The sequence below is a fragment of the Stegostoma tigrinum genome, chromosome 4, assembly GCF_030684315.1.
Source record: "Stegostoma tigrinum isolate sSteTig4 chromosome 4, sSteTig4.hap1, whole genome shotgun sequence".
NCBI classification, from domain to species: Eukaryota; Metazoa; Chordata; class Chondrichthyes; order Orectolobiformes; family Stegostomatidae; genus Stegostoma; species Stegostoma tigrinum.
Window position 1 is genome coordinate 120,557,091 of NC_081357.1, and position 23,821 is coordinate 120,580,911.

At 39.9% G+C, this 23,821-nt stretch overlaps 1 protein-coding gene and 1 long non-coding RNA gene across 5 annotated transcripts in view; one reads left to right on the forward strand and one right to left on the reverse strand.

Moving 5' to 3' along the window:
- Positions 1-23,821, reverse strand: part of LOC125452818 (CYFIP-related Rac1 interactor A) — a 182,748-nt gene that overhangs the window by 20,709 nt on the left and 138,218 nt on the right. For 3 of the 4 annotated variants that reach the window (XM_048531704.2, XM_059645623.1, XM_048531705.2), the window contains exons 3-4: positions 4,592-4,670; positions 407-528 (exon numbers count right to left, since the gene is read on the reverse strand). In XM_048531704.2, coding sequence (XP_048387661.1) covers positions 407-528; positions 4,592-4,661 — 192 coding nt within the window. In that variant the 5' untranslated portion in view covers positions 4,662-4,670. Of the gene's footprint in view, positions 1-406; positions 529-4,311; positions 4,392-4,591; positions 4,671-23,821 lie in introns of all 4 variants that reach the window. The other variant, XM_048531703.2, reaches the window with a different exon arrangement.
- On the forward strand, positions 423-6,078 carry LOC125452819 (uncharacterized). Its single transcript, XR_007247603.2, has 3 exons — positions 423-597; positions 1,264-1,300; positions 5,892-6,078. It is a non-coding gene; the product is annotated as an uncharacterized LOC125452819 (long non-coding RNA).

Here is a 23,821-nt window from a genome sequence, read left to right on the forward strand (position 1 = left end):
GCTGAAAAATCGGGCAATATAGGTATCTTATTCCCTATATTCAGTTTGGGTCAGTATAAAGCATTAGATTATATATGAAATCCTTCAGATTAGCACTGCCATCTTTAAGTACTGAAGTACTCCAAAGTGTACATTAATAATAATAGATTCTAATCAGATCTCACTGCAGAGCCATAGTACTTTAGATCTTTCATATTCTATGACGAGTATGGTTAAAAAGATTGCCTAGCTTTCTAAAAGGAGTCAAATAAAATGACAACTCAGTCTAATAAATTATGCACATATTTCTAATAAATACAGAATGGTACAATTTGTTTTTACAGAATTCAAAATAACATTAACACTCTACACATTCATTTTTAAAATTAAATCAACACTTGTAAATGAATGAATGTTACTGGCATACATCTCTTATCTCTTGTCCAGCTCCCTTATAAGCTTGCAGCTCTGTCAAAATGCTTTCAGAATCCTGCAGTACAGCATTCACTTGGTTCCAAATCTCCCGCTCTCCATCTGTAGGTTGTGCGTCTACACAAATATGACAAGATTCAATGGTGAAAAGAACCAAGATTCTTACATATTTAGTTTGACACTAAGGTGAATTTATAAAGAGGAAGAAAAAGTCTGATTTCAAGATGAATACTTCATCGATTTTTTATTTTAAAATTGAATGCTATTATGCTGCAGCATGTGCTTAGTACAAGAATAGTATATATAGCTGCTTGCTAATTTTAAATGTTTCTATCTTATATATTTTGAATAAGCAATTGCAAATCTGTCTTTCCGCAACTTTCAGTTAATGAGTAAATTCAAATAATATAAATGATCGGTTTCTTGCGATGTTGTATTAAGTCAATACTACCTCTCATGAATTTTGACTAATGCTAGTTATTGATATCAATGTTCTGAAGAGCCAAGATAGGCTTTTATATTTCATTTCTTCATTCATATGCATTAAACAGATAAAGTTTTTCCCCCTAGATTTAAGGATGTGGAAGGAGAAAGACTCTGAAAGCTTGTATTTTCAAATAAACCTGCTGGACGATAATTTCTTCTCTAGGTTCAGACCATTGAACTGTACGATAGGACTTCTGTTCAACCAATGGCATTAGCTGTCATCAGACATCTGAATTTATTCCTTTTAAGTTTTTAAAGAAAATGTGTAAATACTCTCTATTTGCAGCATGAATTCTAAAATTTTTATTTCAATTCATCTCAAAATAATAAAACTTTAAATAATTAAATACCACATCTTCACATTAGAATCGGGCAGAAAGATCCAAGTCAACATGTACCAGAAGTAAGTAATAATTTTAGTTATGCTTTTACTAGATTGAATTCTGCGGGATGTTTAAATGGCATGACTTGTGTTACAGTCATCAATGACTACCTGAAATTTTACCATAAACTCTTGTCATAAGAGGTAACTAGCTCATATAATTTAGATTTTTTCTCAACTGAAAGCTAACAGCAACTTTTTCTTAAGCTTATTATATGCAGGATAGTTTCAGGAATTTTCAGTTTGAAACACTAACAAAGGAATGGGGGCCATGAATAGTGCTAATTATTTTAACCTTGTTATTAACAATTCACACTAGTGAAAAAGAATACCAGTGGTGTACAAGTTAATACAAAATAATTCATATGATGATGAAGTATTTAGGATTATATTTTCCCCTGCACATGCCCAGCTCGCTTAGGGCAGTCAATTCTGCAGAAATAACCTGCCAGCATTGTGTTGTCACAAATCACACCTGAATAATCTTTCATTTTTATCACCATTACACAAAGCTAAGAAAGATTGTAAATTACCAGAATTATTTACCATAAATAATCATGGCCAAGCCTCTTGAAAATTCTTAGAACACTTTTTATAGCCCATGAATGCTACATCACTTCCTAACATGTTCAAAGCAGAAGGTTTTCAGAACAATGGCAGACATAGCACGAAGGAAATATTCAGGAAATATGTTGGATTCCATTTTAAACTGTCAGATTTAAGCTGTCTGCAGGTTCTAATACAGTACAGTACATAACTGAATACAAATACAGCAATAACTTAATTCATTTAATAGTGTTAGTTTTAATTAAAGTTTCAAAAAAAGCTTCTGCATTTAGATCTGTAATTTTCAACTTTAGTTATTTTAACTGCAAAATATCATTAATTACATTGTTAACTTTGACTTACTGCAGTTTTGATAGAACAGTTGAACTTTTATTTTAGTAGGTGAGACAAGGAAATAAATGGCACATCCACTACAACACTTCCCATCAATTTCAATTTCTAGTACAAGATAATATTATTGCAACTGATACAAAACTCCTCTTATGCTAGTTTGTTAAAAACCCTCTTTCACTACTGTGTGGCCACTCACCCCCCTATTCCTTGGGTATAGTCTACATAACACATACTTCATGTGTGCCTTAGAATCATCATCAAATCCAACAGCCATTTCTCCTTCTATATCTTTCACTTAACCGAGTTATCATATTTTTCTGAACCTGTATTCCTCATTTTCCAACTCGGCAAATAAAAAGCAAAGTGATCAATAACTTGCCATTAATCTACATAAAGTTATCAAGTTCTCTGCAAATTCTTCAATGTTGTCTTAATGTATTCATTTTCATTTTGTAACCCATAATCAATTAAAACAACAGATTTGAAGGAGTAGTCAAATTATGACAATTCTACTATTACTATATGTAAATATATTTAAATAACTGATTTTATATCATTTATGATGTATAAGAAGCTAAATTAATAAAGTTTAACTAGAACCTACACTGTGCTGAGCAGTAGGCAGGAAGACCTTTGTAAGCAATTTCACAGCATTGTTTTTGCTATCCTTTATTTAGTTTGAGCAAACGTTACATGGAATGGAGTTTTTTTTAAAAAAGATCAGTTTTGGAAACATTGGAAGAAATTGGTCTTTAAGCTAGAATTGCCTCAGAGAGGAGTAAAGTGCATCAAAGCTCCCATGGGCTTGATTTACAAGTAGATAAGCAATATATAAGCAAATACAACTTCAACACATCATGCACCAAATTGGGTTAGTACACAACAACTAGATTCCTGTAATTATGTACATTTCTAAGCAGTGCATTATCCTATCAAAAGGATAATTAAAATAACCCTCTATATTACATACAGCATAAAGCCATATATGCTGAGAGTAATTCTGGCCAATACCCCCATCGTACACTGTAGCCAACTAAAAGAACACCAGCTTATTAAAATCATGCATGAATATGTAATAATCACCAGGTTCATAAAATCAGAGTGGAAAAAAATGATAGAAATCTAAATTTTAATATTCAAACCTAATGAAATTAGAGACTTAGAAACAACAAAACTATGTTTGCTGGGTGATTAGAAACTATATTTTATATCTCATTGAAAGTTTTCATGTTGCTTCAATTAAATTCCTTAAATAAATAAATAAATAAATTATACAACGGTAAATGGTGAAGAGTAGCAGATTCAAATGGCAAGCCTCATTGTTGAATACATTTTTCCACACTGAGATTTCTTTAAAATGGGCATATTCTAAGAAATTAACTCAACAGAATTAGAAATTCCGGTGAAGAATCATGCATAGCATAATGTCATCCAAGTACCATCCAAGGGGCATGCAAGGAACAAAATGTCACTACCACTACCTAAATGATCTTAAACATTTGTCTTACGTACAACAACAAACCATTTATGCGCTGCAGTGATCTGAGAACTATGCTTTTCTAAATAAAATTCTTCATGTTAATTTAAAATGTACATAATTTCAGAAAATAAGTTAGGTTAATCCAAAGAGAAGAGTGCTTAATAAACAATACATTGTGAGCAAATAACAACATTTTGATTTACTCTAGAATCTATTGTCGTGCAAGCTATTTAGTTAGTTGTTTAAACTGTTTAAAATCATGTCCAAACATGGGGGAAAATTTTCTAACTTTAGTGTAAAGAAGGTATTTTTAATTGGATACAACTGAAGTGCTAAGTGTTTTGTTTGGTTTTTTCAGCAGTACAGAGCGTGAGATTAATTTGCCAGATCAAATGACCGTAACCATCATAACATGTTCACTAACTTGGTGTTTTGGGTTCTTTTACAATTGCAAACTCTATTGTTGTTCTTGGTTGCAGTGCCAACTGATAATGGAAAAATTGCATAATGTTTGAACAGATTTAGGGAAGTTGTAGTATTGCAGACACCCAAATATACACCATTTTAGTTCCTTTCACACCCCAATTTCTCTATTCTACAGGCACATGCAGATTGGTTTTATGATAAAAGCCAAGCAAGAATCTATTCTCACTTTCAAAGTCAAGAAAAAAATTTGGCCCTTGATCAAACTCTGTGCAAGTGAGAACTTTTAGCAGATTCCCCATTTGGTTCCTGAAAGAGAAAAAAAGGGAAGAGATAGATGCACTATATGGCAAATATTAAAAGCTACTGAAGGGAAACTGCTCTGTTGGTAGAAGTGAATAATTTCCATAAGTATTTTGCTCCTCAACCACATTTTGTGAGAAGGATTTGATTTCAAACAGCTGAAGCTTAGGCTTATAGTGTTCATTCTGCCCAGTACTGCAACTTACTTTCAAAATCCAGGAAAAAATGTGGATAGTTTTCAATCTCCCTGGTTAGGACCTTAAGCAGATTACCCATCCCAGCAACCTGATTAAAATGGAACACATAGTTTAAATGAACATTAAATAACGTAGAACATTTAATAACTGCAGCTGTGAATTCAGTTTAAAAACTGAAAGTAAAATTATAGAGTTAAAACATTTCACATTAAATATCTTTCATACAGAATGATCATTTATTCTAGTTGCTTCTCACAGTAAGATTACAATACACGATTTGAACAGTTTCTATGATTATCACCAGTTTAAAAACAAATAACCATATTCTTCAGGTTCATGTTACAGATGATGGGAAGCCATGATTTCAAAAATAAAATGGAACCACCAAGAAGAAAAATGCTGACGAGTATATAATAAAAATGTACAATTGTCTCATGGCATGTTTTGCAAGAAACAATGTATAAGTCATGGTAAAAATCAAGAAGTTTATATGAAATAAAATTACAATCAGCCATCAAGATGTTTGTGCAGAAGTTAAAAATAGTCCCATTAAACCGAAAGCACTAGCGGCTAATCCTCACCGATGGTAAGACTGGCAGCAGAGTAAGATACAGAGAGTCAGTAACTGAAAGACAAAATACTGTAGATGCTAGAAATACGAAATAAAAACAGAAAATCTTGGAACTCCTCAGAAAGTCCTCCAGTATCTGAGAAGAGAGAAAGTTGGTCAGTGAACAAATGTTTACATACTGTCCTGTTATTATATTACCCATGGCAGGAGAAGACTGATCCATAGCAACTTTTACTGCAAAGGCCAGTGGCAAGTGAGGTGCAGGATGGGGAAGGCGCTGGGCGAGAACCTTTTTTCAGGATCCTTTGGAGGATCCCATTCTCAACTTCCCAACATGGTCATACCCTCCTTTACCTTTCCACACTCGGCCTCTTGTACCCATTCCTGTCCCTTGGGCCTGCCAGCTGAGCCCCACCAATACCCTGAACAATCCTGACGTGGGGGAAATCCATAACCACACCTTCTTTATGAATTGACTGTAGTCGCATTGATGAGTATCAGATTACCAGACACAACGTGACCAGAGGGCTGCCAGCCAATCAGACTGTATGATAGCTCTCTAGGACAAAACATCCTTTCCAATGGGGGCAGCAGACTTGATCTTAGGCAATTTGAAAGCCTTTGTAATATTATATGGATACGTGGCAACCAGTATTAGCAGAGATGGGCCATCCAGCAACTCTTTGGTTGACAGGGCAAGTAAAATTCCCACCCAAAATTTCATGACTTTTCTTTCAGAACCATTGAAGAATCATCTGAAGAAAGGTCCATGACCCGAACAGTTGCTGGGATCTTAGAGGACCTGAGTCAGCTATGGCGAGATTTGCGACAGAATCAGATGAGAAGTCCAGCATGGCTAATCTCAGCAAACTCAGGAAAAAACTAAACATGCAAAGTAAAATACAAACAGAAATAAACTTGTAAATTAAGCCTATAATCAAAGCATTACTTCAAAGAAATAAACTCTTGCATGTGAAATAGCATCTTTCACAATCTCAGGACATCCAAAAGCACCTTACACTTAAAATCTCAGCTGCCAATTTTGCATATAGAAAAGTTCCATAAACAACATGACGTCTAAATTTTCTTTAATAATAATATTGGCTGTAAGATTGATATTGATTTGGATATTAGGTGTGGTGGTGCAAGGTTCCCTGTTTGTCAAAATCAGGGCCTGTCATTTTTTATGCCCACCTGAGGGCAGATACATCTTATCAAATAATGTAGCACTCTATTTGTATCGTTTTGAAAGGTGACAATAATTTAAACAGATCATTACCCTGGATTTGGGGAATTTTATTAGTATTTTAAATCACATTCCCAATATGTAACTTGATAGCAAAACATGTCTTTTCAGTGACCTCTGCTTCACTCACTGTTATTCATCAATGGCTAAATTCGCCAAATAGATTTGGATGAGGTTTAATCAAAGCAGGTAAGGTGGAAAAATATGAAGATCTGCACACAGGTCTTGGGGACGAAAGTGAGTTGGTGGTGTGTTACAGTTCGTTCACATGTATACTGCAGCCTGTAGCTGACCAAGAATTCCCTCTCTTATTTCTTTTCACATTCTGGCTGAGTCATGAATGCAACTTCCTTTGCCTACCAGATCTGCTGAACTTTTCCAGCAATTTCTGTTTTTGTTCCTTAGCCTTCTAGTGCTGGACTCAAACCTGGACCTTCTAAATCAGAGGCAGGCTGAGTTTTCCAAGCTTTTCCTTAAATTTTATTTCCAATTTCCATCATCTGGAGTATTTACTTTTAGCATGTGTTTAATTAACTGCCATGACTCTTATAGGAATGCCTACCTTGAAGCAGTTATACTCTTCTCCCAGCTGGTATTTCCATTTGGCCTTTCTAGCTTATACACCTTTGCTTTCTACTTCCTCCCTTTTTGTTTTCGGATATCGAGTCAAACACAACTTGTTTCAAAAGATTCATTTCCTTTCTCTCCTGCTTCATCTTATTCCAAACTTGTCTTCTCATTATATCTGAAGATGTAGTTTTAATGCCACATGTACACTCCCAATGCGTCTCTAAGAACACTGATTCGTTCTATCATAAAGCTGTCCTGCACCATGCTTTCAATTTCTGCCTCACTTCACCTAGCACTTTAATAAAAAAAATGTATCTTCCTTTCAGGTGCGAAGGATCAGAGGCTCCACCAACTTGTCAGTACTGAAACCCATCCAGGTCCTTCCTCCCTTTTCCTTCCATCTGACCCCACCCTCTCACTTCAGCTTCATCACCTCATTTACAACTTGATTGCATGATGCTGAGCTCTTCTTCCATTGCCTCTACCTCCATACCCACTTCTTTGACCAGGCATCCTTCCCCTGCTTAACAGAACCCTTCATCTATCTCCAAAATTTTCCATGCACCGGTACCTTTTCCAATGGCTGCTGTCTCTGGATGTTTTCATTGAGAGCCTCCAATATAAACAAACATTGGCCACGTCAGTTTCTCTGTTCCTCTCACTCAGAACTTGCTGCAACCTATTCTCGAGTTCAATCATAGCATAAGCATCAAACCCGCGTTTCAGGGGTGGCACGGCTGTTGTTTGTTGTACCGAGGTCTACCTGGTAGGGGTTGAAAATCAACTTTCTCTTACCTCCCTCTGGGCTGTGACTCCAATACCAAACTCAAGCCAGAATATTCAGGACCATCACTAATCTCATATTTTCTGGAGATCTTCCATTTGCTGCATCCAATTGCACAACCTGCTTTTACCTCTTTCCCAACGTCCATAAAGAGGACTGCCATGGTTAATCCATTGGGAATCCTTCCGAAGGTATTACTGTTTCATGCCATTGACACAGTGTCATATTGAGGTTGACTGAGCTAACAGATGTGTGGTCCCAGTCGATCGGGACAACATATCCATACTAGCACCAGTCAAACAGAGGCATGGCAAGGAATTCCTGGAAGCCTGGCATTTCAACCAGAACTCCATCAACAAACACATTAAACTGGGCCCGATATACAAACCACTGAAAAAAACCACACCACAAGTGATGCCAACCATCCCAGAAAACCGAGGCATGTAAGTAGCAAGCAGGACAGAATGCTAACGCTTCACCGGAGGTGCACTGATGATGTTACCTTGCAGTTGTTTTGTCACCCTGCTATCAAACACACCGGCTCGGCTAGCAAGTCTACAACTCCTAGTGATCCTTGATTATTTATCTGCAGTTATTGGGCAGCTGTTAATTTCAGTGCCCATTTTATTAGTTGCGATCAGGAGTGGGTGGGAAGGTACCGAGCGGGGCATCAGTCCTAGTTGACAAGCCAACCTGCTGTCTCACTAAATTCACCCCTTGCAGCGGTAGGCAATATTCAGACTATTAGTTCAACCTAATACTGTTCCATAGAACACAATTTGCCCTATCTTGATTCAATTTAATTCTCCGCATTTACAGTTTCTACTGAAGTATATTGACGATTATTTTGATGTCATCTATCAATTCAACAGTTTCCTGTGTCCTGGTTTCAAATGTATCTTCTTCATAATGGATGTCCAATCCCTTTATGTCTCTGACTCCCCATGGGATCATCTCAGAACTTTCTGCTTCCTTATCAAATGGAGACTTAACAAATCCCTGTCCAATGTCACATCCCTCTGTCAGGCAGGGTTTGCTCTCAGTCTGAATAACTTCTCTCTTAACTCTGCCCACTCCTCCAAATGGCAGGTGCTGCTGTTATACCGACATGATTCCCAGTAATGCTTACCTCTCTGTGGAATATGTGGAACATCCATTGTTTCATTTTATTCAGGCGCCACTCATCATTTTTACTGGCAAATGATTACTGTATCCTTGCCACCTTCTGCTACTGCCAGGAACTGAGAAAAAAAGACCAGTTACCAATTTTCATTCTGTCCTCCCCTTTGTTTGGTCTATCTCAGAGTCTTCCTTTCCCAGACTTCTTGGTCTCCATTTCTGGAGTTGGATTTTTAGTGCACATCATTAGGTAACCCAAGGACTGATATAGCTACCTCGACTACAGTTCCTCAGACTCCTCTTTCTGTAGAGACTGAATTCCATTCTTAGTGTTTTTCTGACTCTATATTCTGATGATGCTATGTTCCACACTAGTGCTTCCAATAAGTTTCCTCGACTGAAGTTTCCCACCCAGTATGGTTGACAAACTCCTCCAAAGTGTTCAGTCATTTTCACACACCTCATCCCTCATCTGTTTCCCTCTTTCTTAGAGGCTTGTCAGGGTTCCCCTTGTCCTCACTTTTAAGAATTTGCATATCTTCAGTCAGAAGTGTGAGTGGATGATCCAACTTGGCCTGCTCCTGAGGGCCCCAGCATGGCAGATGTCAGTCTTTAATCAAGGTATCAATTCTACCTAATATCAAGAAACAGCTAAAGACACTGTATACTGCAAAGGTCAAGGGTTCTGATAACACTGCAGCATACACCCCCCCACTTAAACCCAGGCAACTCTTGATCAAGAGCAAAATGATGGCGAGGTCATTGACAGTGCTGACAAATGTCACGTGCAAAGGAACAATCTACTGACTGATGTCTAGTTTGGGTTCCATCAGGGTTATTCGGCTCCTGTTCTCATTATAGCTTGGTTACAAAAATGGGCAAAAAAAGAGTTGAACTCCAGAGTTGAGGTGACAGAGACTGCCCTTGACAACTAGGCAACAATTGACAGAGTATTTCATCAAGGCGGCCAAGCAAAACAGAAGTCGTCTGTGGTAGTCAGAAGTTAATAGTTTCAGCTCCAGGATATCAATTCAAGAACTCTTCAGGTTAGTGTCCTTGGTTGCATCATGACGATCTGCAGAAGTGGGGGTCTTCACTAATGATTGGATAACATTCAGCATCAGTCATGCCTCTTCAAATGTTGAAGCAATTAATGTCCATGTGCAACTACACCTGGTGAATATCTAGGCTTAAGCTGACAGGTGGCAAGCAATGTTTGTGCCACACACACCAGGTAATGATGATCTACAACAAGTGAGAATCTAACCATTAACATCAGATGTTCAATGTCATTATCACTGCTGAATCTTCCAATGATAATATACTGGGGATTATCATTGTCAAAAACTAAACTGGAAAAAGAACTAAAGAAACTGGAGGGAATCACCCTGGGCACTAATTTTCTACCTCAGAGGGCTTTGGAATCTTAATTCATTGTGTACATTCAAGACAGAAATTGATTGCGTTCTGATGACAAAAGGATACAAAGATAGTGCAAGAAGGTAGCACTGAGGTAGATGATCGACGTGAATTAAGTGAACGGCTTAGCAGGTTTGTTAACAGGTTGAATGGCTCACTCCTGTTCCCATGCTTAGGTAAATGTGATTAGCCTGTAGTACTTGAACTTTGTAAAATAACAAGTGATAAATGAGACAGACAGTATCTGTCAACAAATCAAGTTTGTAATTTGCGAAATCGAACTCAAATGTTGCAAAAATCTTTATTGCACAAATTACTCATTGTGCAGAGCCTATTGGTGCAGTAGTAATATCCCTAACTGAGCCACGAGGCCTGGCTTCAAGGGCCACCTGCTGCAATAGGTGTGTAATAACATCTCTGGACAATTGGATTGAAAATATCTAAATTTTTACTTTCAAGTTACAATGCAAAACAGATTTAAAGCTCCACATTGTCTTGCATACATGCCAAGACTTGGACTTTGACTTCTGCAACTAAAACAAGAATCACATATGTAAGTAGATGTGGCATATCGGAAAGGTTAGTGACAAGTTCCCCATAGTAGAGGTGTGCATTACAGAAAGCAGAGCATCTCTTGTACCACAAACTTTCGTACCAACTAATATTGTGATTCAAGGCATTTTTCAAGAAGTGGTTGCTCCAGAAACTGAATGAGCTCCAAAAACTCAAAGAAGCAACATGACCTATTGAATGCAGTCAATGTATAGTTGGTTGACCACAAAATAGTTCGACACAAATAAGTGTCTAGCGAACAGAATAAAAACAGGATAACAAAGTGTGGAGCTGGATGAACACAACAGGCCAAGCAGCATCTTCAGAGCACAAAAGCTGAAGTTTCGGGCCTAGACCCTTTATCAGAAAAGGGGCACGGGGAGAAGTTCTGAAATAAATAGGGAGAGAGGGGGAGGCAGATCAAAGATGGATAGACGAGAAGATAGGTGGAGAGGAGACAGACAAGTTAAAGGGGAGGGGATGGAGCCTGTAGAGGTGAGATCTTCCTCTCACCTATCCCCTCCTCCCACCTCAAGTCGCACCTCCATTTCCTACCTACTAACCTCATCCCGGCCCCTTGACTTGTCTGTCCTTCCCGCACGGACCTCTCCCCTCCCTACCTCTCCACCTATACTCACCTCTACAGGCTCCTTCCCCGCCCCTTTACCTTGTCTCTGTTTCCTCTCCACCCATCTCCTCTACTCAACTTTGATCTGCCTCCCCCTCGCTCCCTATTTATTTCGGAACCCTCTCCCCATTCCTGAAAAAGGGTCTAGGCCCGAACACCAGCTTTTGTGCTCCTAAGAGGCTGCTTGGCCTGTTGTGTTCATCCAGCTTCACACTTTGTTATATCGGATTCTCCAGCATCTGCAGTTCCTGTTATCTCAGAATAAAAACAGGATTTGCTCCATGTTAGTTTTCTATCTTCCAAATTTCTCTCCAGCATGATGCTGTGCAAAGCCAATACTATATGAATAATATGTCTGTATACATGACATTGAGAGCAAAGGGAAGAGGACCAATTATGGTTTAATTCTAATAACTTAACTTGAAATGTATATAACAAAATCCTCAACATTTAAAAAAATAAATTCAATTCACGCAAGCCATAGAGGACAATACGTGGTTATATTGGTGTTTGGTAGCATGTAAGTTTACATGAAAAAACATTAGGATTCTAATTAAATATCTGTCTCCTCCTATACTGCTGGAAAAAGCCCTGTTCCTGTTATGTTTCTCCAGCCATTTGAGAGAGGCTGGAAATATTCCTGAATCCAATGTGTGTATGTATAAATCCATTAGCTTTGGATTGTATATGCTTTTGGAATAAGGATGATGTAAAAGCTCCAATACATAAATATGGGAAGCAATTAAAGTGTTACTGTTCATAAGTGCTGACTGTTGTCCAGTGTTTGAGCTAAAGCTGATAAACACAAAATTGTTAAAAAAAACTATTTATTCTGAACAGAAATAAATCAAGGTGTCTAGCATACCAGAATGTAAATGGCCATAACATGAAATGTTAATACATTTAAGCATAAATCTTACGTCTTCAGTTATCAAAATATTAAATAATTGGTATTTTCAAGAGTTTAGAATAACATTTTGAGCTTTGTCACTCTAAAGAAAATTAGATTAAACTGTGTTGAAGAAAGCTTTGAGGTCTGCACCAATCTAAAATTGATAGTGAGTCTCACTGCAAACCTTTCCCCAACATTGTCAACTTAGACTTGCTTGCAATTCCAAGTTGTATATCACCAGGATAATGCCTGAAATTTTAACTTCATCGTGTAGAGAATACTGGCCCATATTTCAGTAAGTGACAGGTAGAAAGAACTTGCAACTTTGTAGTACTGTTTAAAACATCAAGATTTATGAACACTCCTTATGCAGCAAATCTCCTGTATTCAACAAAATCACAAATTGCAAAACTGCCCATCCGTGCCAAAAAACAAGAAACAACAAAAATCAAAATCCGCAGGCAAAACTCGCATATCCATAATTTTTAACCTTTTCTTAAATAAGCTCAACACTCTCAAATTTTATCATTCGTAGGGGTTCTCAGGAATGGAATGACTGTACTTTTCAAGTATAGCCACTGTTTTAGGCATATTCATAGGATCCCTACAGAGAGGAAACAGGGCCTTTGACCCAACAAGTCTGCACCAACCCCTCAGAGCATCCCATCCAAACCCATCTCCCGACAACCCATCTAATCTGCACATCCCTGAACACTGTGGGAAATTTAGCACGGCCAATCCACCTAGCCTGCACATCTTTGGACTGTGGGAGGAAACCCACGCAGACAAGGAGAGAATGTGCAAACTCCACACAGTTGTCTGAGGGTGGAATCAAACTCAGGTCCTTAGCACTGTGAGGCTACTGAGCTACCATACAATTTACACCTGTCAATTTGTGCAGAGCAAGATCTGACAACAAGTAACCAGATGTGGTGCTGATAGAGAGATTAGTATTGGCCGCAGCACCTTGGAAAGCTCTCCTGTTCTTTGATGAATGATCTCATGAGATTTTTAACATCCAACTGAGTGCAAACAAAGCCTGTGTTGAAGATTTCATCCAGTCTACGTAATGGACGAGTTTCTCTGGAATTGGATACAAAACCAGAATTTTCTGATTCAGAGGCAAAAGTATTATCACTGATCCATAGCTGAGGTATTATACATATACAAACAGAGTGAAATTTCCCCAACATTTCACCTTGATTTCATGCAGCAGGCAACATCAACAAAAAATAAATAAGTTGAAGCAGTTAAACCTAATTCTTAAGTAGCAAAGTGTAGCGCTGGATGAACACAGTAGGCCAAACAGCATTAGAGGAGCAGGAAAGCTGATGTTTCGGGACTGGATCCTCCTTCAGAAAGAAGGGTCCAGGCCCAAAACGTCAGCTTTCCTGCCCCTCTGATGCTGCTTGGCCTGCCGTGTTCATCCAGCTCTACACCTTGTTATCTCAGATTGTCTCGCATAGGCATTTCCTACTAACTATAAGCCTAATGCTTGCCAAATGGTACGAGTAAATAGAGCTACTTCAATGGTAAAAACAAGGTAATGGAGATTTTACATTGGGATATACTTTCCTACAGAACATGTTAACTAATGATTTATGCTAGAGGTGCATGGCCATTTTGCACTGACATGATACATACACCAAAGCTTAACCTTACATGAGTTACAGTGTGTTTTGGAAGATTTCATATAAATGCAAAAACCGCAAAGTTATTTAGTTCTTAAGGGTAATTGATCTAAACTCTGTTATTTATGTGTAATATACTATTAGATTTTGTTTAGAGAAATTGGGAGCAGCTAGGGGACTTCAGTGTCTAGCTTCCTCTTTTGTGATTGCAGGGTGAGGGGAGTGCTGAGAGGATGTTGAGTTGAAATCTGTGTACGAGTTGTAACATTGAAGCTGGGCTGCTGTGTACACCTGTTGAGCTGTCACCCACTGCAAGTTGATTTGGCAGAGGTCAGCCATGAGCAGAGGGAGCAGAGAAAGGCTGTTCTACCAGACTCCTCGAGCTGGGTCATCACAGCCCACAGAGGAATGCAGAAATGGATAAAATAATGTGTCGGGCTTTCTTTGAAAACCTTTTCATTTTGAGCTAAGATTCAATGGAAAACAATGCATTAGCCAGCACTGACATCAAAGATGCAGAGGTCAAAATTCAGTCAACAGTTGTTGCAGCATTTATGATGACCTCTAATTACTTCCTGTGGCCCTAGGGCTCTGGGCATCAATACCATGTCCACTGCCACTTGTGCCACCAAGATGCTTCAGGAAGGAGGTGGCAGCTCTGACTCCATCCTGTCCCTAACTTTCTGGAATGAAAATACACTGGCCGGGCAATGTCAGTCAGAGATCACAATCTTGGGAAATGGAAGATCCCATGTACTGGCATGGACAGAGGATTGACTAACGGGCAGAAACCAGAGAGCGGAATTAAAGGCATCTTTTTAGGATGGCAGTGGAGTTCCACAACTGCTCATGTTATACATTAATGATCTGGGCAAAGGAGCTGAAGGCATTGTTGCTAAATTTTCAGATAGGTGGTGGGACAAATACTGTTGAGGAGGCAGGGAGTCTGCAGAAGGACTTGAACAGGGTAGGGTCCACCAGTTATCATGGTAGGAGAGTGGGAAAAACGGCAGATTGGAATACAATATGGAAAAGTGTGAAGCTATTTTGGTAGTAAGAATAAAGACAGACTGTTTTCGAAATAGAGAACGGCTTTGGGAATTTGAAACATTAAGAGACTTAGGAGTCCTAGTTCAGGGTTCTCTTAAGGTCAACATGGAGGTTCAGTTGATATCAGAAATAATGGGAACTGCAGATGCTGGAGAATCCAAGACAAAGTGTGAAGCTGGATGAACATAGCAGGCCAAGCAGCACCTCAGGAGCAAAAGAGCGTTTCGGGCCTAGCCCTTCATCAGAGTGGAATGGGGAGAGGGCTCTGAAATAAATAGGGAGAGAGGGGGAGGCGGACCAAAGATGGATAGAGGGGAAGATAGGTGGAGAGGAGAGTATAGGTGGGGAGGTGGGGAGGGGATAGGTCAGTCCGGGGAGGACGGACAGGTTAAGGAGGTGGGATGAGGTTAGTAAGTGGCAAATGGAGGTGTGGCTTGAGGTGGGAGGAGGGGATAGGTGAGAGGAAGAACAGGTTAGGGAGGCAGGGATGAGCTGGGCTGGTTTTGGGATGCAGTGGGGGAGGGGGAGATTTTAAAGCTTGTGAAGTCCACATTGATACCATTAGGCTGCAGGGTTCCCCAGCGGAATATGAGTTGCTGTTCCTGCAACCTTTGGGTGGCATCATTGTGGCACTGCAGGAGGTCAATTATGGACATGTCATCTGAGGAATAGGAGGGGGAGTGGAAATGGTTCGTGACTGGGAGGCGCAGTTGTTTATTACGAACCGATTGGAGGTGTTCTGTTCGGTTCGCAATAAAACTGCACCTCCCAGTCGCGAACCATTTTAACACATTAATAGGTGTATACTGTAGGTCAGCAGATGCAACTACTCACAAATGAATACTGTACTACTGAGCCTGAAACAGTGGCAAGTTGTTGTGAGGTATAAACCTGGACACTCTTAACATTGTCCTACATGGTATTCCGACTTATGCATAAAACTGACTTGCAAATGGACTCCAGAATGGAACACATTTGCAATGTGGGAACGGCATTTACAAGTTCTACAAAACTGGATAACAAAGTGTGGAGCTGGATGAACACAGCAGGCCAAGCAGCATCTCAGGAGCACAAAAGCTGATGATAGGTAGAGAAGAGAATATAAGGATGGGGGGGGGGGGGGGGGGAGGAGGAGAGAAAGAGAGTAGGTCAGTCCAGGGAAGACGGACAGGTCAAGGAGGCGGGATGAGGTGGTAGGTAGGAAATGGAGGTGCGGCTTGAGGTGGGAGGAAGGGATGGGTGAGAGGAAGAACAGGTTAGGGAAGCGGAGACAGGCTGCCCTGGTTTTGGGATGCAGTGGAGGGAGGGGACGAGCTGGGCTGGTTTTGGGATGCAATGGGGGAAGGGGAGATTTTGAAGCCTGTGAAGTCCCCATTGATACCATTGGGCTGCAGGGTTCCCAAGGGGAATACGAGTTGCTGTTCTTGCAACCTTCGGGTGGCATCATTGTGGCACTGCAGGAGGCCCATGATGGACATGTCGTCTGAGGAATGGGAGGGGGGAGTTAAAATGGTTCGCGACTGGGAGGTGCAGTTGTTTGTTGCGAACCGAGCAGGGGTGTTCTGCAAAGCGGTCCCCAAGCCTCCGCTTGGTTTCCCCAAAGTAGAGGCAGCCACACCGGGTACAATGGACACAGTATACCACATTGGCAGGTGTGCAGGTTATCTTGGATTCTCCAGCATCTGCAGTTCCCATTATCACTTCTACGAAACTGGTTTGGTTTTTGCAGCTGGAGTTTGTGTTTGGCTTTCCTATAGTAGCAGTAAAGTTATCTTAAGACAGACACTAATATAATAATTCACCTTCAAAGGCAAAAATGTCTTCATAATGATTTCAAACATGTATCAAATCAAGACAGAAAATTGAAACTGAAAGTGTGTCTTAATTTAGCTCCATTAACGTTTGGTCACAGAATGAATTTGCAGGGTGAAAGAAAAAGGAAGATTACCAGTCAGAAATTAATTATTGAAGAAAGATATAGAATAATAGGTTTTGCTGTTTTTGTTAGGTAACTTCACTAACGCTTTGTCTGTTAGAAAGTGAAATATTTCAGAATATAAAGATTTCCACTGTTTATGTGTTTATAATTTCTATTTCTTTTGCACTGATTTTAACGCAAGGATACCAAGTTATGTTTATTTGAAATGACAAAATGAAACAATAATGAAAGAAAACAGATACTCAGGTAACATAGTAACAAGGCTTCCCATGGCAACAAGATGCTGTTCTGTTGCCTCACACTGCTGCTGTTATGCCCAGAGCACAAGTACCAAGTGCAATCAGCCAGCTGTCAGAGATCATCTCCAACTGCAGCTCTTGAATTTCAGGATTAGTAAAAGCCAGGGAGGACTTCCTCTTTGCTAAAGTTACAGTTAAACATAAGTACAGTAGATAATGGCTGTAATTCGATACTCTTTCTTTGCAAGTTAAAGCCCATAGTCTAGTCGATAAAATAAGTTGAGGAAAAATAGTCAAGATTTTATGAGAAAGCTTTCTAATAACTGGAATGGTAGTAGATCCGGCACACATTTCACATGCATATTGGGAAACAGCAAGAACACAGTCAAAGATAGAAATAGGGCAGTCCTTCAGAGTAAAGCCTATTAAAATATTTCTGCGATTTCTCTTTCTTTCACATTTATTCACCAGATGATGGCGTCACTGGTTAAGCCTGCATTCAGTGCCCGCCCCTGGTCAATTCAGAGTTAACCCACTGCTGCAAGTCTGGAGTCACATATAGGCCAGAAGGGTAAGGATGGCAGTTTCCTTCCTTAAAACATTATTAGTGAACCAGAGATAACACAGTATGGAGCAGAAGGAGCATAGCTGGCCAGGCAGCATCAGAGGAGCAGGAAAGTCGACATTTCGGGTTGGGATCCTTCTTCAGAAATGGGGAAGCTATACAGGTTTTTCTGAGAAACGACAATCATTAGACTCTGAATTCCAGATTTTTTTAAAAAATTGAGCTCAAATTCCACTCTCTGCCGAGGTAAGATTCGAACATTGGTCCCCAGAACATTAACTTCGTCTCTGTATTAACAGTCCAGTGACAACACCACTAGGCCATCGGCTCCCCGTTGTGTTCAGTCACTCTTTGTAGGCATGCTTCAGCCAGCTTAAAAGAACTGATTATTCACAATGAAGAGAAGAGGAGTCTTTTATTTTCCATGCATGTAGCTTCACTGGGCATATTTAAGAGTGAGAACAGTATAGCATAACATTTAGGTTACTGGACTAATGATTCCAGAGATAACGGGAACTGCAGATGCTGGAGAATCCAAGATAATAAAATGTGAGGCTGGATGAACACAGCAGGTCCAGCAGCATCTCAGGAGGACAAAAGCTGACGTTTCGGTCCTAGACCCTTCATCGGAGAGGAATGAAGAAGGGTCTAGGCCCGAAACGTCAGCTTTTGTGCTCCTGAGATGCTGCTGGACCTGCTGTGTTCATCCAGCCTCACATTTTATTATAATGATTCCAGAAACAGGTATTCAAATCCCAACATAATAGCTGGCGAGTTTAAAATCAATTAAATACATTTGCAATTAAAATCATCAGTAATAGGGACCACAGAACAACCAGGCTGTTGTAAAAACTCAGATAATTCACCAATCTTTAAGAAAGGAAATTTATGTTTCTTACCTTGACTGGCAAAGTCCTTCTCATTACTGTTTAGAATCAATTAATCCAAGGAGCTCTGGCTCGTTCATCAACAATCTCTAAACCCATGATCCCACCAACTAGAAAGAGCATGGACATCAACACTGCCTGCAAGTTGCACACCATCCTAATTTGAAACAATAGTCAGAATCTTGTTGAGGCATCAAGGGTCTTGCCTGCCAACTGGTGAGCCAGTGAAAGATGTACAATCTGTGTTTACACGAAGACCTACTGAACCATCAGTGACCCAGACAGTGATGAGACCACCAGCAGGCTTTCCCCTGGGATTGAATCGACTCCTTGGGGGCAGAAGTCTTGCCTACTGATAACGGTTGGCCAATTAAAGGTTCACAGGTCTTGTTTTCAGCTGTGCCACCAGGGAGGAGAAGGCTGCTATCAAAAAGACACGGACACCAAAGTCCCACAATTATGGAGTAACCCAGGCTACAGGTACGCAATTCTAGAAGGTGAGTTTTGCAGGGGGTGTCAAGGGGAAAGGAGTAAAGGGGGAATTTGCTAGATGGTTCTCAACTGACACCTGTCCCAATGCTTCCCTAAGTCCAGATCCGCCATTATACACTGAGTGCCACTTGGGGGCTGAATGGTTCACTTCTGCACCTATTTTCTGTGTTACTGCTTGACACATGAAAATTGAAGTCAATTTCAGAATTCAAAAATCAGAGAATCATCACATTGTTACAGTGTAGAAGGAAGCCATTTGGTCAATTATATCTGCACTGATTTCAGGACATATTATTGCACTTTTTTGCTGCGAAAAACTTGAGATATCAGTCTGAAGATGGTTGCAAATGCCTTTCTTGACTTTTTGCACTCTGTGTGTGGTGCTGCCGTGGCCGAGTATAGGAATGTTTGTGGAGCGTGGCGGTGGATGCAGAAGTGAACCATTCAGCCCTTCAAGTCTGCACCACCATTCAATATGATTGTGGCTGATATGCAATCTCAGTATCCCATTCCCACCCTCTCCCCACTCCCCTTGATCCCTTGGTCCACAAGGGCCATGTCCAGTTTCCTCCTGAATATGTCTAATGACCTGGCCCAAAAGCTTTCTATGGGAGGGAATTCCACAGCATCACAACTTTGAGTGGAGAAATTCTTTGTCATCCCAGTCCTGAATGGCTTACCCTTTATTCTTAGAATGTGGCCCCTTGTTCTGGACTTCCCCAGCATGGTGAACATTCTTCTTGCATCCAGACTGTCCAGGCCATCAGGATTTTATACGTTTCTGTGAGATCCCCTCTCATTCTCCAAATTCCAGCCTAGTCAATCTAGTCTTTCATCATATGGCAGTTCTGCCATCCTGGGAATCGGTCTGGTGAACTTTAGCTGGATTCCCTCAATGGCAAGAGGGCCCTTCCTCAGACTAGGAAACCAAAACTGCACACAATACTCAAGTAGCAGCCTCGCCAAGGCTCTGTATAACCGCAGCAAAATATCCTTACTCTGATGCTTAAACCCTCTCGCTATGAAGGAGAGCATGCGATTAGCTTTCTTCACCGCCTGCTGCACCTGCATGCCAACCTTCAGCGACTGTTCCACCATGACATCCAGGTCTTGTCACACCTTACCTTTTCCTAAACTGCCACCATTCAACTAATAATTTGTCTTTCTGTTTTTGTGACCAAAGTGGATAACCTCACATTTATCCACATTATACTACATTTGCTGACTATTAGCCCACTCAGCCAGTCTATCCAAGTCTCTTAGCATCCTCCTCCACACACTGCCACCCAGCTTAGTGTGCAATTAAAAGTAGGCAAAGTAACTGCTTTTATTAATGATCCAATGATACATACTGGAAAGTGTTCAGGGATTGTTTGATGTGACTCCACAGTTAAATAGTCTGGGGATATTGTCCAAGCTCACACCAAAAAAAATTACACATATAATGTGCTCTAAGTTTGTCTGTCCTGGTGGAACGATACCTTAGTCTGGGGCTGCCTTCAAAAGAAGAACTTGACCAAACATTTAAGGTATTAGCATCCAACAATATGGATTAAATAGAGTTAAGGCCTACATAACAGCTTGCAAATACAAAATGGCACATCATAGATCTTGGAAGGAAAAAATTCCTGTCAACATCACAAGTTCAACCATAACACAAACCAACAGAGACTGAAAAAAATCAACTAATACAAAAACTCAAAACTACAGAACTAAAAAAAACATTAACCACTCCAACTATAAAGATGGAACATTACAAATGCCAGTTACCAATATTTTAAGGCCACTATAACAAAACAGAAAAAAAAATTGCACAAACTAGGCTATGTTAAATTGCCGGTACAGTTCAGGGATGCTTAGCTTCGGTGGGTTATAGGGGGATGGGTCTGGGTCTGGGTGGGATGCTCTGATGGATAGTGTGGACTTGTTGGGCCGAAGGGCCTGTTTCTGCACTGTAGAGATTCTTCTTCTTTTATAACACAGCAATTACATGAAATCTAACCAAAGCATACAAATTATACCAGATAACATAGTTCAAAAATGACACATGGAGGAGAATATAGAGAAAATGTTCTGCAATGTGGGCAATACCAACACGCTACTTCTATTATCAATTCTAGGTACCCTAAAAAGGTGGTAACAGAGTTTTCTATGCAAAACACTAATTTTTTTATGAGCTGTTTCTCTCAATTATGAAGCATTCCAATTTTTATTGAAGTGATAATGAAGTAACTGATATTAGACTAAATCAGGATGATATGGTAGAGAACTTGAAAGAGGTGATGTTCCAAACACTTTGCTGTGTGTTAGGTATTAGAGATGAGTTCATGAAGTGCTGTCAGAGGAATTTTGCTGAGTGATAATGGGAACTGCATATGCTGGAGAATCCAAGATAACAAAGTGTGGAGCTGGACGAGTACAGCAGGCCAAGCAGCATCTCAGGAGCGCAACCTTCTGATGAAGGGTCTAGGCCCGAAACGTCAGCTTTTGTGCTCCTGAGATGTTGCTTGGCCTGCTGTGTTCATCCAGCTTCAAACTTTGTTGTCAAAGGAATTTTGCTGATTTGTCATAGTCTAACCTGTAGATGGCGCATTGACTGAGCACTGGTGGTACAAAAAGAATTTCTGTTGTGGTGGTGCATTCAATGATATTGCTGTGTTCTGGATGAGGTTGAACTTCTTGAGTATTACTGAAGCTGCAGCATCAATGCAATGATAAGAACTCCAACATACTCCTGATGTAGACCTTCTAGATAGCAAAGGGGCTTTGAGGGTGTCAGAGTGCATCAGTGCAGAGTAAATGGGCCAAATCTGTTGTATGATACTATAAATCACTTGTTAAAGTACACAATCTTAATTCTCTTCTCATAGTAAATGATAAAACAACTGGTCCAATCTATAGTAATTGTAATGAGGTAAGCTAGGTTTACCTCAGAATATAGGTTCCCTGATTGGACCAGATTAACAACCCTATCAGGAAGCCCTGACCAACAAGTAAAAGAACAGCAGTATCAACCATCCTGTTCACTCTAAGAGCTCTCTCAGAGTCAAGGACTCTTGACATCTAAGTAATGGATGAGTTGGTGACAGGATACTGGCCTCTGAGGAGTTACTTCACTATTAAACTCCTGATTCGTGATGATCCTCAGGGTGACGACGCTGGATGAAAATAGTGTTGCCCAAAAGACAGGGGAGAATATATTTGGATTTCTTGTTTATGAAAATCCCTGCCTGCCATATTTATGACATAAATGTTACCTGTTATTTATCATTACAACCTTTTCTATTACTGTTCCCATTGCTTATGTTCTTATTCAATGTCTTGATGCCCTGTTCAAACATTGTTGCGGGGTGACAATAAGCTACTGTTTTAATGGTATCATTTTGGTTGGAACAGAACATGATAAATCACCAAACTGCCCTACAATTATCTATTGAAAATAGAAAGATCTTTGAGCAGGTGCGTCTAGCATCCAAAGATGCTGCCCTTAGGAAGTCCTGAATCACAGGCTGCTTGGCTGGTAATATTTAATCCTTTCTGTACAAATCAAAGAAAAAAAAACATTTACATTCACAAAGCACCTTTTACAATCACAGGATTTCTCCAAGTAATTTACAGTCAATGAAGAATGCCCAGTGGTGTCATTATTATTCCAAGATAAGAACTGACAATTTATACAGCAAACCCGTGACAATGGATAATAACCTTTTATGATGCTGGTTGAGGGATAAATATTGGCAGGATATTACTGCATCCTGTTGTTCATGAAACTGCCTTCATCTTTTAACATTGTTTTGGTTATATACTCATTAATATATAATGCTGATATACTCATTAGTATCTTCAATCTTTGGGCTGTAAGTACTATGTAAATGATGTTATTTTCATGAAATACAATCTGTATTTGCATAGAGCTTTTCACACAATTAACGTTCCAAGTTCTTCACAGAAATATTTAAAGTAGAGTTTGACAATGAACCATGTAATGAAATATAAGGGAAGATAGATGAAAGCCTGATCAAAAAGGTATACTTTTAGGAGTACGTTTTAAGTAGAGTGAAGTAGTAAAGCAGAACGGTTTAATGGGGAAATTCCAGAGCTCAGAGCTTTGGCAGCTAATGTTGCAGCCAATAACTCTGGAACAATTAAAATTATAGATGTTGAGGAGGCTTGAAATAATGAGAATAATTCAATACTATGCTGTTGGAGGAAATTAGAGATGCGGAGAAGTGAGGGCCATGGAGGGATTTGAAAACCTAATTTTAAAATCAAAATGTTGCTTAACCAGGAGCCGACCTTATTTGGTGAATAGGACTAGGTGCATGTTAGGACATGGGCAGCATAGTTTTCAATGGCTTTGAGTGTACAAAGATGGGCTTGGCCAGAAAAAAGTGTTGGAACAGTCAAGTTTAGAGGCAATGATGGCACCAATGAGGGTTTCAGAAGCAGGGAAGCTGAGGCAGGGGTAAAGTCCAGTACGTTGGAAGTGGAAATTGGTGATCTTAGTGAGATAGTAAGTATGCAAACTGAAGCTCATCTTGGGATCAAATGACAGAGAGGTTACAAACAGTCTGATTAGATCTCAGTTTATTGTCAAGCAGAAGGATGGATTCAGCAGCCAGGAATCAGGGTCTGAATGTTTTTTGTCCTCTCAA